Below are 19130 nucleotides of genomic sequence, written 5' to 3' on the forward strand. Positions count from 1 at the left end.
GACTGAGCTGTGCCCATTGCCAGGGGGCACATATTCGTAGTATGTCCTGTAGAGCCTGTAGGAAACTATTACTGTGCTTCGTTTGACAATAAACCTGGCTCGGGTTCCTTCTTACCTTACTAGAGTCTGTGGTCTTTGGGGGTTCTCTCAGGGTTTGCTGTGTCAGCTATCGGCACAGAGCCAGGACAGCACGCAGGGGGAACACACGCAGCTGACTGTTATCGTCGAACAAGAGCAGAGCACCACACTGGTAGCTACTAACAACAAATACTATTTCTTTTGTTTCTCTTTTTTACAGTGCAAATATTTTGTAATAAAAAATAATAGGAAGTGAGCACTGTACACTTCGTATTCTGTGTTGTAACTGAAATCTATATATATGAAAATGTAGAAAAACATCGAAAATATTAATAATTTTTAAATTGGTATTCTATTATTGTTTGTGTGATTAATACTGTGATTCATCATTTTTTTAATCTTGTGGTTAATTGCTTTTTTTAATAGTTTGCCAGCCCTACTTGAAATGTACTCTAAAATATAAGTACTGCTGTACGCATCAGTAATTTTGAGTGCAAAATATTTCTCCCTATAGTTGCTACTTTGGTGAAGTCTTTTTCTTTGCCTTTTTTTTTTTTTTTTAAACTGGCCTTTTCTTTTCTCTCCATTGTAAGTTTAACTATTGTATAGATGTGGCATGGCTCATAAGACAGTATCCACAGGAATTCAGGTATGACTTTTTAAGGATGTTTTATTAATACTATTTTAAAATCATAATGGGTTTTTTTTGTGTGTATGAGAATTACTTGGGTCTGGATGCACAAAAAGAGTTAGGTGTCTAGGTCCCTGTTTTAGGTGCTTAAGTCCGAGTTTCAACTTCAGTGCAATGCACAGAACTCCTGCTGAACTCATGTGGCACCTAAATTTTTGCTGTAAAGTTTTCTAGGTGCCTGTGTTTCTGTCTCTGAGCACACACATTGCTGCCTCACTTTAGGTGTGTCATGGTATAATTCCCCACCCTGAACCTTAGCGTCCAAAAGATGGGGTACCAGCATGAATTCCTCTAAGTTCAATTACCAGCTTAGTACTTGTAGCGCTGCCGAACAAATCAGATAACAGTGCCTGGTACATGCTGGCCCCAAACTTGCCGGGGAACCCAAGACCCAGATCCTCGGATCTTAACACAAGGAAAGTAAACCTTTCCCCCATGTTGCCTCTCCCAGGCTTCCCCCCTGGGGTACCCTGGAAGATTACTGTGATTCAAACCCTTGAATCACAAACACAGAGAGAAAGTGCACCTTCCCCCCTGCTCTCCCCTTCCAGACTCTCCTGACAGAGAAATAATCCTAACAGAGAGAGAAATAACCTTTCCTCCCCCTTCCCTCCTTTCTCCCACCATTCCCTGTGGATCTAGACCAGTCCTCTGGGCTCACCAGAATAAAAAAACAATCAGTTCTTAAACAAGAAAAGCTTTAAAAGACCATAGGTCAGAGGGACAACATGATCACTGGTCTGACCTCCGCACAAAGCAGGCCACAGAGAACCCACCCACCACTTCTATAAAAACCCTAACCTATGCCGAGTATTGAAGCCCAAATGTGGTTTGAAGACCTCAATCAGAGAATCCACCACAAGTGACCCACGCCCACGCTGCAGGGAAGGCGAACCTCCAAAACGTCAACCAACGCCCTGGAGAAAATTCCTCCCACCCAAATATGGACACTAAACCCTGAGCATGTGGGCAAGGCCCCCAGCCAGCAGTCAGGAAAGAATCTCTGCAGTAACCCGATCCCATCCCACCACATCCCATCGCAGACCATGAGCAAGACCTATCTGCTGATAATCCAAGGACAATTGCAAAAATAAACATCCTATCAATCATCCCTTCCATAAACTTATCAAGCTTAGTCTAAAGCCAGATATGCTTTTCCCCACACTCCCCGAAGCTGTTCCAGAACTTCACTCCTCTAATGGTTAGAAACCTTCGTCTAATTCAAGCCTGAACTCCTGTGTCCAGTTGACCCATTCGCCTTGTTCTACATAGTACTAAGCTAAATAATCCTCTCCCTCCCAATGTATCCACTGATATAGTATATAGAGCAAGCAATCCCCCGGTGCTCTTTTGGTAGGCAAACAAGCCAAGCTCTTTGAGCTCCTTTCATAAGGCACGTTTTCCATTCCTCGGATCACCTAGTAGCCCGTCTCTGAATAAGAGAGAAAAACAGTAAAAATTCTTGAAAAAAGAGATTAGGACAGGTTTCAGCTATAGACCACTGAAAACCCTCCTAGCCTAGTAACAATACAATTAAAATCCTTTCAAAAAATACAAATTGAACTCCCCAGCCAAACGCACATTGCAAATAAAGAAAACAAACAAATCCTAACCGCCGATGCTACCTATACTACATTAAACTTATAAGAGCCTGTACAGAGAAGTGAGAGAAACCTGGTTGCACGCTGGTCCACCTCAGAACCCAGAGAGAACAACAACCAAATAAACAGCAGCACAAAAAAACTTCACTCCCTCAAGATTTGAAAGTATCCCTCCCCGATGGTCCCTGCAGTGACAGCCAAGCTGACGAACTGTAACCCTTTACAGTCAAAAGAGATATAAAGTTCTTCTGTTCTATTAACTCCTACTATCTGTTTATGATAAGGTGCCTGAGAGCCTATCTTCTGCCTAGGTCCTCTGACCCCTGGTGCCTGTGTTAGCCCACTCTAAAAATGCCAAGGTCAGGGCGGGCTGAAAAAGAGAGCAGATTCTCACAAAACTGGAGGTTAACACTGACGTTAGACTCACCAACCAGTCACGAACTGTGCTTCTAATCTCCAACACTGGTTATCAAGAATCTGAAAAAAAGAAATCACAAAGCTCTCTTTATTCCAGTTCTCTGACTCCCAGTCAGCACATAGGTCCAATGAAGTGAGAAGTTAAATTAAAAACTCTGCTCACTATACAAAATGTTCTTCTGATCCCCAAAGGGCCAGCCATATTGTCAGATCAGTATTAGTTTGGATCTTACCCAAAATATCACATTGCCAGCCAATCCTTTAGTATCTAAAATGAAAGATTTATTATAAAAGAACGAGAGAGTTGTTAAATGATCAAAGTGATCAGATAGATATCTATATATAAGACTTCAGAGTCCATATATCAGGTTCTTAGCAGCATTTGTGAGTTTGCTGACTTGTAGAGTCCCTCTGGAACACATGCAAAGCTTGGATGGGTCTGTCAGTACTTTTCTTTGTTCAGTGCTTCAGTTTGTAGAGAAACTGGAGAGGTAAGAAGCAGGATTGAAGACAAAATGGAGAAGATGCAACTTCCTTTTTATAGCTTTTGCCATGTGGCTTGTACTTTCTTTGTCCCAAACACAAATTTACAGCATGTTGGAGTTCCCTGGCACCAGCATATCTCTACATGTCCTGCTGACTCGAAGTGAAGCCCCTGGCTTCTCTTAATGGGTCCGTTGTATAGCCGATTATCCTTCATGGGTCATGGAACTGGCTAGATGGGGTGATGCCAATCGTCTGAGGATGTGACCCAGAAAAACAGCACAGGTTTGAGATACAGATATATCACATATTTATAACACACAATAGAAAGATGATACAAACATATAAACAAGATTATCATGCTTGGCAAATCTTAACTTTTCTACTGATATCTTACACGGCATATATTATATAAGATTCATTGCAATTTTATAATATTGGTATCAGTAATGTTATAAATGGTTACTCATATTCCATACAGGGTCATAAGCCCTACAAACCGGGCAAGATAGGCATTCAAATGCCAAAATCACGTGCAGGTAGGAGGACTCTGGTCACGCTTACAGCACACACAGTTGTGGGTGGAGTGGAGTGGCAGGGAGATAGTAACAATATTTGGGATTGTGATAGTACCCAGGGGTCAGACTCCAATCATTCTGTGGGTGCTATGCAAGCATAGTAGCTGCCCCAAATGTTGAGCAGTCTGAAAAGACCAGAAACAAAGGAAGAGGGAAGTGAAAAACAACATACAAGCAAAATAGTCCATGTGGCAACAGGCACGTTTTTTGTTAATTCCTCCCTTTAACTAACACACACACACACAAACGGTTTAAGCAGGAAGAGAAGAACAAGGTACGTCTGTGGCTGGTAAAAAGATAAATACAAGCTAACAGGGAGAAGCGTACTAACAGGTAGGCTCAAATAAATGAATAGCATTCAGCCCTAAAACTGGATGGCCTGGTTGTACAAAAGGAGTTAAGTGTTGTGATGCTGAGTGTCTTAGCACCTAACTTTTGGGCACCTATAAAATCACTGATTCACAAATCCTGAGTTTGGCATCTGGGCTTTCTGTAAAATAAATGTGGAGAGAGGCACCTTAGACTGCAATTGACAAAACCCAGCATATGCTAGAAAAGGAGCTGCTAAGCTAGCCAATGGGAGATGCCAACAAGAGGGTGTGTGTTAAGCCCCACCTGTCTCATAGAGATATAGGCACCTCAGTCCAGGCTGCAGGGAGGCATGTATCTCTGCCATTCTCAACTGAGACTCTCTTTCCTGGAGTTGAGCTCTTGTGCTGATTTGGAAGAAGCCAGGAGGGGGAGAAGCTCACTCCTGCCCTTGTAACTTTTAGACCAGTGGTGAGGGTACGTACCTGGGCTGTGGGAGACAAGTTTTCCCTTGGGCTGAGGAGGAGAAGGGATTTGAACAGGAATCTGCTACCTTTCAGGTGAATGCCCTAACTGCTGGATTATTCTGATGGGGGGGGGGGGGGGGCTCCCTCACTCTCTCCTGTTTGAAGCTGTTCCACTTGGGATAAATAATTAGTCATTTGGGCCAGAGAACGAGAGAGAGCAAGCAAGCAAGAGTGACTCTATAACCATGAGGCTAGAGCACTCATCCAGGATGTAAGAGACCCAGGAGCTAGTCCCCCTGTTCCAATGACTCTTTAACAGTGAAGCTTCAGCAGGACAGATTGAGGGAGCCCAGTATCTGAATATATCATAGTCCAATGGTTAGAGTACTCACCTGAGAAGTAGCTGATCCATAGGCAGAGGGGGGACTTGAACCAGGCTTGTTGTTTTCCTCCTTAAAGTGAGTGAGGTTGGTTGGTTAAAGGGAAGAATTAACAAAAAATGTGCCTGTTGCCCTATGGACTTTTTTTGTTGGTATGTTGTTTTTTCACTTTGCCTTCCTTTGTTTTTTGTCTTTTCAGACTGGCCATCATTTTGGGGCAGCAAGAATGATAGACCTCTGGGTGCTATCACAATACCAATTCATGTTAATATCTCCCTGTCACTCCACTCCATCCTCATCTTTGTGTGCCGTAGGCTTCTAAATAAAATGTGTGCATCGTTCTCCTAAATGTCACTTTGGTGTTTCCATCATACTAGAAATGCAGTAAAGTGGAGCATCAGAGAGTGAATATGACTGTCAAAATGCTGTGGTGAACTTTGAGCAGGAGTGCTGTGCAGATCACTGCCTAAGGGAGCCTTTCTCAATACTTCTGAATCTAAGATCTTCCCAGAGGATTTCATCCTCTGCTTCCTTTTTAGAGAGAGAAAGTGGGCAATATGTTTTATTGAGCCAAGTTCTGTTGGTGAAAGAGACAAGTTTTTGAGCTATAGAGTTCTGGGTGACCTAAAGAAGAGGTCCATGTAGCTTGTCTCTTTCATTGAGTGCTTCTTCAGGTCACCCAGAGCTCTGTATAGCTCAAAAGCTTATCACTTTCACCAACCATTGTTGGTCCAGTGGAAGATATTACTTCACCCATCTTGTCTCTCTTAGATCTTGGGACCAGCACGGCTACAACAATGCTGGAAGCCTTCCTTCTGAGACAGTTTCCCTTATGGTCTCTAAATCACTCCCACTTCTCTTCCAACTGAGTTTGTAGCACCTCTTTCTCAGAAGCTTATATCCTAATCACTTCTTTAAACTAATTTCTTAGTGTTATTGATTGGCAGTGCAAATTGTAGCTCCCTTTCTTTACTAGAGTATGTGAGATAGGAACCAGAAATTGTAGCTACATGAAAGAGCAGCTACGGTAGATTGCTGCCTCTGGGTAACCTGCTAACCCACCTGATAACATTTTTATTAAAATCATCACGTTTTAATTTTGTTTTAAGGAAAAAACCATTATTAATAGTACACGGTGAAAAGCGAGAATCCAAGGCTGAGCTGCATTCACAGGCACGCCCATATGAAAATGTTCGCCTTTGCCAGGTAATTCACACTTAACTCATCCTTCTTCTGACAAGACAATAAAGTAACCTCTGCTGGAATACTGTAGTACAAAGGACTATGCTAGCATAGATCATAATATTGTAGGGCAAATGGTATTTTATGAAAGTTCCATTTGTTTCCACACCAGTGGTTCCCAAACTGCGGTTCATGAACCCCTGGAGGTTTGTGAAATGTTACAGGGGGTTGTTGGGGGAAAAATTCCCTAATGGCGGAAAGAGCTGTCCCTAGGAACCCCGGGCAGCACAGGGCCAGCAGCCCAGAGCCCCTGGATTTCCAGCAGGTAAGCGGATCAAAGCAAGCATATCTATCGCACTGAGGAGATTTAAACTTCAAGACTCCTTATAAGAAACAGAAAGGGAGGTGAATATTTTTTGCTGTTTTTAAAATTAAATAGGCAGCTAGTATTGTTTTTAAAATTATTATGAACAACAAATTTAAGCTTTGTTGTAACGTGCGCTGTTTGCCTGGACTGCTTAAGACCTGAAATGCTTATGTAGGAGGAACTCTTAAATACTTTCATGCAGTTTCACATCTGATACTCCTTGATGAAACCTAGGAGCCTTGTCTTATAACAAGCTTATTCAAAGTGATACAAGCTACAAAAGTGAGATCTTGGAAGACTGTTGCTGTTTTCATAATGTAATAAAAATAGTGTAATGATAGATAATAATAAATCGTGTGTAATAAGCATGTCATAAAAACAAATTTTATATTTCCAAGATCACTGCTTTTATAATTTATTCTCAAGTAAAGGAGAAAATCCCTGGAAATATTCATTTTTAAGAGAGGGTTTGCGAGGCTTGACATGCTAGTGAAAGGAGTTCACAGGCTGTTAAAGTTTGAGAACCACTGCTCCACACCGACTATATTTTCCTAGCCATGTGTTATTGTATGGTAGAGGATTTGTTTGTACATAATGTCTTTCAGTACCTGATCATAAATCCTATGACTTCTGTGGGCTCCTCCACAATAAACATGCATTACATTCAACCTATTACTGAAATAAAAGGAAGCCATTTCTTAAAAAAATAATAAAAACCCTCCTCCTAAAGACATGATTATGTATTTGAATATATAATTTAGGTGTGACCTTTGGTATTGCAACTACTAGATGCCGGTGGTTAACAAAATAAAATACTGTACTCCCAAAATAGTGGTCTGGAGTGGTGTGAGGGTGTTGCCCCCCCTCCTCCCTGGACAGTGTAAATTAAAAGTGTAGAAATCTAGAATTACCTTTCATCTGTAGTTTCCTGTATGTTTTGCTTCTCTCTCCCCATGAAATACACCTTATTTTTAGCTGCCTGCAACAGAATTGTTACACCCCAGAAGACTCTGAGTGTCTCTGGAAACACCTCTTATGATACCAAAAAAGCTTGGGCCTAATGTCTCACAGTCACAAGAATGGTGTAATATGTAAAGATTATTCATTTTTAGCAATTGGAGATTGCATCTACAGGTGCTTGAGGTAAAAGTGGCTGTCTTGTAATTTTGTGATTTCTCCATTAGAGAGCAGTAAACTGAAGCAAAATGCAAGCTGCAACTTTCTCTCATTTTAATTGTAGCAGGATATTGGTTTTTTTAATGAAATAATTACCTAATTTTCATTGTTGTTCTAGGCTAAGCTGGATATTGCCTTTGGAACTCACCACACGTAAGTAATTGCTGTGAAGCAGGAAAGTCCGGTTTTTTAAAGATAATAGAAAATGCTGGGCTGCTGTATAAAATGTATGTATTATCTCTAATGCTTTAAAGAACAATTCATAGGGTGGGAAAGCTGGGATATAAAGATATGCTTTTGAACTTAAAAGCTAGTCTGTACGTTGGTAGAGACTGAGGTTTTAAAGAACTATATAGTGTTCCCTGTGGTATTTACAAATGTTTATAAGTGGGGGCCCTCCCAAATTCACAGTTCATTTTGGTCAATTTCATGGTCATAGGATTTTTGACATAGTTTCACAGTTTCAAATGTTTACAGCTGAAATTTCACAGTGTTGTGGTGTTGTAACCATGGGGGTCCTGACCCAGAAGGAGGTTGTGGGGGGGTTGCATGATTGCCACCCTTCTTCTGCTCTGCTGCTGGCGGTGGCACTGCCTTCTGAGCTGGGCAGCGGCCAGCTCTAAAGCCAACGTTACTGCCAGCAGCAACGCAGAAGGGAGGGTCACAGGATATGTGGGGGTGGTCCCTGGGATCCTGGCACATGATAGGCGCTTCCAGCTGGGGTGCCAGCAGCCCTGCCCTGCTCCTTCCCTGCAATAGCCAGGTATCATGGGAGAGATCAGATTTCACAGTCCGTGATGTGTTTTTCACAGCCATGAATTTGGTAGGGCCCTATTTATAAGGGTCACAGTGCTTTGTTTAATTTCTCAGCCATAGCTAACTCTATGAAGGAGACTTAATATTTTTAGCCTGTTGTTATTCTTTTTCTCATTTAATAAGTCATGGATTTCTAACCTTTGATTTAAAAAATTATTCTAGAGATTAAAACACACTGTTGGTTTAAAAAAAAATGAAAGTGGGAGAGAAAGTGACTTACAAGTTACATGGATAATTGCTTAGTCAACAAACTGAAAGTAGCAGTAAATAATCAGATTTGCACATAGTCCAGGAATTAAGGCTGCTGTTCTGTAATCAATCTTGGGCAGATTTCAGTAGACCAGGCCACTCAAATATGCTGCACTCACTTTTGCAGTTACAGTTCTTTCTTGCGGTGCAATACAAACATGTATCTTTAAAAATCTTTACAAATCCAGACTAATGGCCATTCACTACAAGAGCAAGTTTAAAAGGAAGCTGATGTCTCTTTGGAAAGTTTTAAATGGTGTATGTGGACATATATATTTAAGATGAAACTTGCATTTTATAGTATGCTTGTGGTCGACAGGATTTATTGCTGAAAAATGATACTTGCGACACTGTCAGGATTGGAACCTGAACATTGTCTGCATTGTTACTGATAAAACAAGCTAAGAACTTTTTCTGTCTGTCGGTGAAACAAAACAGTTATGGTGCAATTCATCTGAATGCAGTTGGTACCCATAATACCCTAAGCATTACTTAAGCAATAATGACTTGGTATTTAATGGTGCCTATGCTGGTTTACAGGTTATCTGAACTGGGATGAATTTAATCCTTGATGCTATGTCAGTGCACATCATCCCATGATCCATATAGTTTAACAGAGGAGAGAGGCTACTGCTATATGGCTTGGGACCTCTCCTTTCCCCCTATATTGATATCATTTCTGTTTTCCAGTGACATATTTTATTCCATACAACTTAGATTTTAGACATATCAGAAAAGGCTCTTGCAGAGTGAAATTTCGGGACATCTCTGACTTGTCTTTTTTTCTATATGTTCTTTGGTTTAGAAAAAAGTCCTAGGAGAATAAAACAGGTTTGCGCTAGAAAAAGAAAACAAAACTGGGAGCAAAAGGATTGGATTTTTAAGTAACTGCTCCAGATAGTTTTTCCATTTTCTGAAACTGTCACAAATAGACTCTTTACAACTCGGCGTAGCAGAGTATTGAGTTTGTAACCTGCAAGCCAGAGGTATAAAACGTCCTTAGTCAGTGGACCCTTTCTGAGTTTGAGATAGAAAAATGGTACTACTTGAACTTCAGACATTCCAACACCTAACTCTGTTGAAATTGGTAACCTACTTCCATGGAAACTTATGAAAAGCTGAAATGAAGCTAAAAAGTGGGTTTGAAAGGATGAGTGTCTTAAATGAATTTTCTCATGAATATGCCTGCAGCTGACCTTCCTCTTGTTTATCCAGGGAGGGGAATGCAAGAGAGGGGAAAAGAAATCAGTACTTGTAACAAACAAAAAGAGTCATACTGTTCCAGTCAGTTTCTCTTTCTGGATGAGACAGGCTGTTGTCTGTTCCTGAGTCATAGAAGTTAGGCTGCAGGAATGAGTGGTTTATTCTTAAAATTATGTTCATTATTTATTTAAACAGAAAGTGGTTCTTAACTTGAACAATAGCACAGCTGGCATTCCACTATCATCCTTTTAAAAAAAAAAAAAAAAGCCTTCAAATGTTTTTGTCTATATCTAGTTAAATGGCATGAATAACATTGTGTAGCATAGCACGAACATCCCATCTTCATTAACGTATTCTCTGTATGCTGCATTTTATTTTGTTCCTCCCAATGTATTTTGAGTTGTTTTAAATGATCATATTAAATGTTACAGTTCTATTCGAACCTGATGTTTTTAAAAGATGCATCCTCTGACTGCCTTTCAGAAGTGCACTACCAAAAAGACCCAGTCCATTGCAGATGAAGCTTTGTGGTCTCCTGTGGGCCCAGCAACTGAAAATATTTTAATCGCAGACCTTGGAACATAACAAAACACGTCTCATTTCAAGACAAATAGAGAAGACTGTAACATGGGCGTTATGTATCTGTTAGTTTGCTTTTGTGGCCACAGGCTGCACAGAGTCAACCACTGTGTTTTAGAGGTTTCTGGAAGAGTATTTTTGACAGCTGCCATTAACTTTAACTTGATCGTTCTTACAAAGATTAGACTTTCATAGAATTGTAGGACTGGTAGGGCCCTTGAGAGGTCATCTAGTCCAGTCCCCTGCACTCATGGGATGATTATTATCGAGACCATCCCTGACAGGTGTTTGTCTAACCTGCTCTTAAAAATCTCCAGTGATGGAGGTTCCACAACCTCCCTGGGCAATTTATGTCAGAGCTTAACTACCCTGACAGGAAGTTTTTCCTAATGTCCAACCTAAACTGCCCTTGCTACAGTTTAAGCCCATTGCTTCTTGTCCTATCCTCAGAGGTTAAAGAGAACAGTTTTTCTCTCTCCTCTTTCTAACAACCTTTTATGTACTTGAAAACAGTTATCATGTTCCCTTCCAGTCTTCTCCTCTCCAGACTAAATAAACCCAGTGTTTTCAATCTTTCCTCAAAGGTCATCTTTTCTAGACCTTTAATTATTTTTGTTGCACTTCTCTGGACTTTCTCCAATTTTTCCACATCTTTCCTGAAATGTGGTGTCCAGAACAGGACACACAACTTCAGCTGAGGCCTAATCAGTGCAGAGTAGAGTGGAAGAATTACTTCTTGTGTCTTGCTTACAACACTCGTGCTAATACATCCCAGAATGATGTTTGCTTTTGTTGCAACAGTGTTACACTGTTGTCATAAACAGATAGCTACGGGTTAATATCTCTTTCACCTGGAAAGGGTTAACAAACAACACCTGACCAGAGGACCAATCAGGAAACAAGATACTTGCAACTTTCAAGGGAGGGAAGCCTTTGTTTGTGGTTTTTGGGTTTGGCTTTGTTCTCTCTGGGTCCTGGACAGGATTAGAGGTGAAACAAGGTTTCTGCCAATCTCCCTGCNTCTTTTTAATTGTTTGCTGTATTTGCAACTGTGTGTCTGGCTGGTGGAGTTTTTATGTGTATTTGGCTGAAAGTATCTTAAATTGTATTTCTGGTGGAGAAAGTTTTCTTTCTATTGTCTATAAGCTAAAAGACCCTGTATATTTCATCTTGATTACAGAGACAATTTTTTTTGTTTTCCTTCTTTTATTAAAGTTTCCCTTTTTTCAGAATCTAATTGATCTTTTGGTTATCTTGTATAAGACTCCAGGGAAGGGAGTCTGCACTTGCCAGGGAATTGGTGGGAGAAAGGAAAGACAGGGGGGAGGGGAAATCTGCTCTCTGTGTTTCTCTCTCTCAACTGGAGGAGAGAAGGGGGAAGGGAAGGGAAGTGAGTTATTTCCCTTTGTTGTGAGACTCAAGGAATCTGAGTCTTGGGGGTCCCCAGGGAAGGTTTAGGGGAGACGGGAGCTAATCAGGAGCTGCACCCAAAGTCCTGATTGGTGGCAGCACTACAGGATCTAAGCTGGTAATTAAGCTTAGAGGATTCATGCTGGTACCCAGATTTTGGACGCTAAGTTTCAGATTTGGGAATTATACCTATGACAACTGTGGACTTATTTAGCTTGTGAGCCTCTGTAACTCCCAGATCCCTTTCTGCAGTGCTTCTCCCTAGGCAATCATTTCCCGTTCTGTATGTGTGCAACTGATAGTTCTTTCCTAAGTGGAGTACCTTGCATTTGTCCTTCAGACCATTTCTCCAGTTTGTCCAGATCACTTTGAATTTTAATCCTGTTCTCCATAGCACGTGCAACCCTCCCAACTTGGTATTATCCGCGAACTTTGTAAGTGTAGCTCTATCTAGGTTGTGTTTCCTTAGTTTGTTTACGGGAGGGTCATGTACGATAGTAACAAAAGCTATACTAAAGTCAAGATGTACCACATCTACTGCTTCCCCCTATCCGCAAGGCTCGTTACCCTGTCAAAGAAAGCTGTTAGGTTGGTGTGACACAATTTGTTCTTGACAAATCCATTCTAACTGTTACTTATCACCTTATCACCTTCTGAGTGTTTGCAAATTGAATGCTTAATTATTTGCTCCATTATCTTTTTGAGTACTGAAGTCAGGTTGACTTTGACACAAACCATAATGTAAAAATGCTTATTTCATAGTCCAGTCGCACTGGATAAAGAATTTGATGTATGAGTTTCCCAAAACTACATTATGTTGAGATCCCTAATTATATTGCCTTAACTATGTCATGAGCACAAGTGAAACTACAATATCCATTTTCAGTAACGGGTGTTTCAATCCCAGTTTGCTGAACACTGACGTTCAAAGATTAAAGCAAAATTTCTGAAGATGATCTCAGCCACATAAGTTTAGAGTTATATTTTGTAATAGTTAAGAGACTGCATAATCCTGTGCTAAGGAAGAGATGGAGGTCCCTTGTAAACCTCTGTTTTCACTGCAGGGATATGCAGGGTCCAGGTCTGGAGTCAGGCTGCCTAGACCTTACAAAGTCTCCAGTCCTTCATAGTGCAGTTAATTATCCAAATGATTTGGGAGGAATGGGGTTTATTAGAGCAATCTTCTGAATTTTTATTGGGCTCTTTATTTTCTTACTATGATACTTCATGAATTTTGTGCACTTTTTTCTAAGGAAAATGATGTTGTTGTTATACGAAGAAGGTCTTCGAGTTGTGATACACACATCCAATCTTATTGATGATGATTGGAACCAGAAAACTCAGGGGTAAGCAACCATTTTTTTGTTGTTGTAGAGGCTTTGCTACCTACCAGTTGTTAAATAAGGAGACTACATGTCTCATGCTGTATTGTGTGTTGAAGATGACCTGAAAAATGAAGTCAAGTATCAGGGGGTAGCCGTGTTAGTCTGTATCCACAAAAACAACAAGGAGTCCGGTGGCCCGTTAAAGACTAAGGGATTTATTTGGGCATAAGCTTTCGTGGGTGAAAAACCTGCATCTGTAACTTTCACTCCTTGCATCTGAAGAAGTGAGGTTTTTCACCCACAAAAGCTTATACCCAAATAAATCCCTTAGTCTTTAAGGTGCCACTGGACTTCTTGTTGTGTTTTGGTTTTTTTTCTTGAAAAATGAAGATGAGGAATGGACTTTTCTTCTCTTTTCCTGTTAAATAAATAAGGCGTGCTAGGAGTTTGTGTGTAGTGTGGTGGGGGGGGGGGGGGGGGTTGTCTTACCCTTACTAACTACTGTGGCTCTGCAATGCCATGTGGGGAAACTGGATTTACCTATGCAATCACAATAGACACATAACTGGGGACAAGATTTGAACTCTCACTCTTTTATTGATGTTAATTCATGAGAACAGAAAAACACAGACTGACTTTCAGATATGGAGGGATTTGAAAAACTATGGTCAACATTTTAAAATTTGGATGTGTAAAATTAGCAACCTAAATCCTTATTTAGGCATCTAACAAGTGAAGTGACTATCACATGCACTAAACTTGTGCATCCCCATTGACTTCCATGAAAGATGCAGTTGCTCTGTTAATTCTGAAAATAGGGAAGTGTATTTAGATGTCTAGACTGAGGCATCTAAATGTAGGCAGCCAAGTTTTAGAAAATTATATACTTGGTCTACTGTATGTTTTTACTTGTAAACTGACCAAATTTGATCTGGAAACAACTGAGATACAATTAAACATTCTATGATACCATTTTTATAGTGTCTCTTTTCAGAATAAAACTGCACTTTATTGTGGTTGCTTCCAGATGACTGATTATTAATAGCTGTATTTCCTTAGGACTTGATTCTTTGAATACTATAGGTGTTTAACTGATTTTCAAAGGTATTTATGTGCCTAAAGACGTAGTTAGGTGCCTAGTGTTTTGAAAAAGCCCCATATCAGATGAGGCAACTAATTCCCTAAATGTCTTCACTAAAATTTCGTCACCATTAAGAACATATCAAAGATGGCTGGCTGGCCTTATAGGATGGGTAGTATGGGAGGGAACGCTCAACAATAAGAGTAAAGCTCATCTGTGCGGGGAAACAGAACCTTCTCTGGGGCTAGTCCAAGAAAATGCAATGGATTCTGCCAGGAACTAAGAATCATCACAAACTCGCCACTTCTTGCTCCAAATGCTAGGCATTTCTTTGCCTTTGCATTCCCTATTTTAAACACATTGCAATAGGTATACACCTCTACCTCAATATAATGTGACCCAATAAAACACGAATTCGGATATAACGCGGTAAAGCAGCGCTCTGGTGGGGGTGGGGCTGCACACTTTGGCGGATCAAGGCAAGTTCGATATAATGCGGTTTCACCTATAACCCGGTAAGATTTTTTGGCTCCCGAGGACAGTGTTATATCGGGGTAGAGATGTATTTATTTAACAAACTAAAAAAACCATAACAGACAACAAACATCTACCAAAGCAAGACACTTCACTGTGCATACTTCTCCATTTGGGAAGAGGATGAAAGAACAAACGTGACATATGTAGTGAGTATGCTTAATCCACTATTGGACAATGCTCAAATATTGCCCTCATCACCATACTATAAAAAAATAAGTAGACTAGGATAGATCTGCCCCTCTGCTTGCTTGCTCTGTCCAAAGGTGCGTCATAGTCAGGGGACCCTAAGGACTGTTCTCCAGGTGCTTCTGCCGTGACCTCACTTACTGTGCAATGGCCAGTGGAGTGGGACTAACATATGAGGGGGGAGTGTGCCTCAATTCCTGAAGCAGGGTGGCAGTGATTTATGTTCCAGGGAGCTCTGAGGCAAATTCTGGCACTCGCACCTGAGGCAGGATGTGCTTTAATGGCATGACAGACTCCTACATTATTAGAAGTGTGAAATTTTAGAAAATAGTCTGCCTAAAATATTTAACATTGCAAGCTCAGTTATGTTTGTTGAGCCTTAAGTTTCTTTGTACTGTAGCAGAAGCACAGAACATTTAGCAAAAATGGGCTTAATTAATTGTTTGGTTTTAGCACTTAGGGGCCACAGTCACGAGTGGGACTCCATTGTGTTAAGTGCTGTACAAATGCAGAGTAGAAAGATGGTTCCTATCCCGAAGAACTCTGTTAAAATTATGGTAATGGCTGAGATCCGAGCTGTGTGTAAGACTGTAAGAAAACCACAGGTTGAGATTTTTGTTGTGGAAGCCACAACTTTCAACATACACTGCAACTTTTAGCACACAGGGACTTTTTATAAATGCTACAAGTTTGAGTGGTGGTCTGATGCTGTAAACCAGGTTTCAAAGCCACTCACTTAAATTTGACCTGGGTGCCCAAAATTTGAGTAAGTGGCATTGCGTCTGGAGGACTTCAAATTTAACCCCACACCAAAACCACAACTATACCTCTACCCGATATAACGCTGTCCTTCGGAGCCAAAAATCTTACTGCGTTATAAGTGAAACCGCGTTACATTGAACTTGCTTTGATCTGCTGGAGCGTAGTCCGCTCCCCCAGAGCACTGCTTTACTGCGTTGTATCCAAATTGGTGTATATCGGGTAAAGGCGTTATAAACAACATGGTAGCAACTTCTGAACTGATAAATCATGACTTTCTTACTGTTAGCGACATGTAAGAAATGTTATCCTTACCAAATGTAAGAAACCTAAGCAGGCCATCATTGTTTTTTTTGTTTTTCTTCGTTTCTGACCACTTCAGGTTTTGAGCCATTTCAACCTTCATTATGAGAAGCGTGTTCATTAATTATGCAAAGATTGCCCATTTTTTTAGAAAGTTCTAACTACTATGAAGAAACCAAAACAGCTACTTAGAAGTCAACACATTTAAATTTTTTTAGTGTCTCTCTACTGAGCAATATACTCCTAGTTCTGTTTATTAAACAGATACTGTATGGAGAAAAGCATAACTGAACAGTTTCGTGAGGAATATTGGCTCATAAGCATTCTGTCAGACAGTTATAAGGCTGAGATATGTTTAGGGCTTCTTAAATCACTCTTTATGGTCTCATCTCACTGAAGCAAAAGCCTATTAGAGGTTTTTGAGAAGAAGCAGAAACATAATCAGTATTTTTGGTTTTAAAAGTGTCTTTTTTTTTTTTTTTTTGTTAAAGATGCCTGTGACTTCAGTGCTTTACTGTTCTCTGGTCTTCCTTCTGCCAGTTGGATTTTACAGAGAACCATGCAGGCATGAAACCAGGCCTTTTTGAGTTCCTGGCAAGTTACCCTACTACTCAATCATTTAAAAAAGAATAATTTCTCATTTATCAGAACTTTGTCCATCACAATTTGTGTGTATTAATTCTGGTATCTAGTTGTTGCATCATGCAGGATTCCCAGTGTGATGGGTCCTATTGGAATTGTAGATGTTTCAGTTATGGAAGACAGTACAGTACATATCCTTTGAGAATTTAACAAAGGCTTTGGTTACTATAGCTACAGTGAAGTGAAATAGGAAAGGATATCTTGATGGTGGCCCACAGTCTACCCAGAATGCGGATTAAGTCATAAGGGTGCTTTTCCATTTGCCATAGGGAAGAAAATAAGACCCAATTTTTTAAAAAAAAAAAAAAAAAAAAGAGAAAATGTGTTAAAAAAGCAACTAGGAGGTTGTTAGACGTGATAAAACCACTGTTCACACAAATCGGTCAAGATATGGTAGAGCTATTTTATTGTTCCTGAATCTGAAAGTAGCTCACTATTTTGAAATATCAGCATTATGTTTTACTTTCTGTGATTACGAATTGCCTTTGGAATCCTTGAGAGAACTCGTGTTTCAGGGTTAAGCAACAGCAGCAAGGTATTTTCAGCATCTGTATCTTTATGAATGCCACTTACTATTATATAGTAGTAGTGCCCAAAGGCCCCAAATCAGGATGGTGGGCCTGTTGTACTACGTGAACACCTGGAAAGACCCTCCCCCACAGAATTTATAATTTTAAAAAGATAACCTCTGTCCTACTCCTTTCCTCCTCTCTCCCCTGCCCCTCCCTCCACTAACAGCTTCTTTGTGCCTCGTTAATTTCAAAAAGTTGTCTGATCTTCTAATACTCTCAGGAAAAAACTCTCCTATCCTCTTCATAAGACTTTGGAGAACCCTGAACAGGAGATCTAGGGTTGTGAGGAGGCTCATGGAAACAACAATAGTCTCCTATCTAGAACCCTAATCTTCTGAAGAGGACGTTACTGACTTCCTTTGAAGGAGCATAGTGGCAGATCCGCACCCTTCTCCATAATAGAAAGGATTTTGGGAGGTGACTGAGACTCACTCCCCTTTCTTGTGTCCCCAATTCTTCTGTGCTGAAAGAAATTTTGGGGTGACAAATGATTGTCTCCCTTTCTTCAAAGCATAAAGACCTTTCAGGCCCTCTAGCTTTGGTTCATTTAACTCTGTCATTTCATGAATTAGTAGATAAATCTATTTTGCAGCAGAGCAATTTTCAATTTGTAGTGACAATTCTGGATACAAGTTGTATAACATTTGTATATACACTGTAGATTTATGGGATGGGGATAAATAGTCAAAGTGGTGCACAGTCTGTGACCCAGTGAGTGTAATTGCAGGCTTGTGCGCCAAGAAATTTATAATAGATAATATGGTTGCCATTCTGTTTTGACAGAATAATAAATTGTGCTCTTAATTAACCTTCCATTTATATCTAAAGAGTGAGCTGAGATTACTGTGTATGCTTGACACATTGATTAAGCCAGTCATTTTATTAGTAATTAGTAAAATGACTAAATCATCACCTAATTAAACTATTTCTATCTGGCATTCTGATTGGACTTCTGGATCTACTTTTCTTAGAATGTATATATAATGCAATAGACGATAAGGGAATAAATATAGTGCCTTAGTGTTTCTTTCCTACTTTTTAGAATATGGCTAAGCCCCCTATATCCACAGCTACCGCCTGGAACCACTGGTTCTGCTGGTGAATCTGTAACCAATTTTAAGTCTGACCTAATACACTATTTGATGAGTTATAATTCCCCTACTCTCAAGGAATGGGCTGACATCATCCAAGGGCATGATCTTTCAGAGACAAGGTATGTATCATTTCAGGCTACCTTTTAATGTGGATATCTTTATGCTCTTTTAAGAGGCTAGGCACTCAATGTAGGTTATACAGAGTTGGAAGGGTTTTATTTAAGAGATTTCTGACATACGGATTTTAAGACTTGTAATCAGAAAAACTAATCTAGAAATGCAATTTAATATTGTCAGTTAATGTATGTTAAGGGGTACAAAGTTCCTTGGCTTTTTATAGTAATTTTAGGATAAGTCACTGGACCCCAGAACTAAATGAAAAATTGTTTATTTAAATATAGAGTTTGTAAGCACCAACTGGGATGTGGGCGGGGAAGAGGAAGCTGGAAGACCCTCTGTAAACTATGCTGGAAATGCAGAGAACCCAGCTTTAGAGGGGAGAGAGACATTTTCTGTACAAAAAAATTGAGAGGGATTTTCTATTAGCAATAGCAAAAGATTGTCCGCTAAAAAGCAAAGAATAAATCTGTATATAACTTTGGTAGAAAGGAAAGAGATGATATGGAGAGGCTGGCATTTGGTATC

At 40.1% G+C, this 19130-nt stretch overlaps 1 protein-coding gene across 7 annotated transcripts in view; it reads left to right on the forward strand.

Annotated features, from left to right (window-relative positions):
* Positions 1-19130, forward strand: part of TDP1 (tyrosyl-DNA phosphodiesterase 1) — a 112061-nt gene that overhangs the window by 6320 nt on the left and 86611 nt on the right. For all 7 annotated transcript variants that reach the window (XR_012655827.1, XR_004374227.2, XM_075065631.1 and 4 more), the window contains 5 exons: positions 672-727; positions 6114-6210; positions 7848-7882; positions 13240-13332; positions 18434-18604. Coding sequence is in view for 5 of the 7 variants with exons in the window: in XM_075065631.1 (XP_074921732.1) it covers positions 672-727; positions 6114-6210; positions 7848-7882; positions 13240-13332; positions 18434-18604 (452 nt within the window). In the remaining 2 variants the exon portion in view is untranslated. The remainder of the gene's footprint in view (positions 1-671; positions 728-6113; positions 6211-7847; positions 7883-13239; positions 13333-18433; positions 18605-19130) is intronic.

Source organism: Chelonoidis abingdonii, chromosome 4 (genome assembly GCF_003597395.2).
Source record: "Chelonoidis abingdonii isolate Lonesome George chromosome 4, CheloAbing_2.0, whole genome shotgun sequence".
Taxonomy (NCBI): Eukaryota; Metazoa; Chordata; order Testudines; family Testudinidae; genus Chelonoidis; species Chelonoidis abingdonii.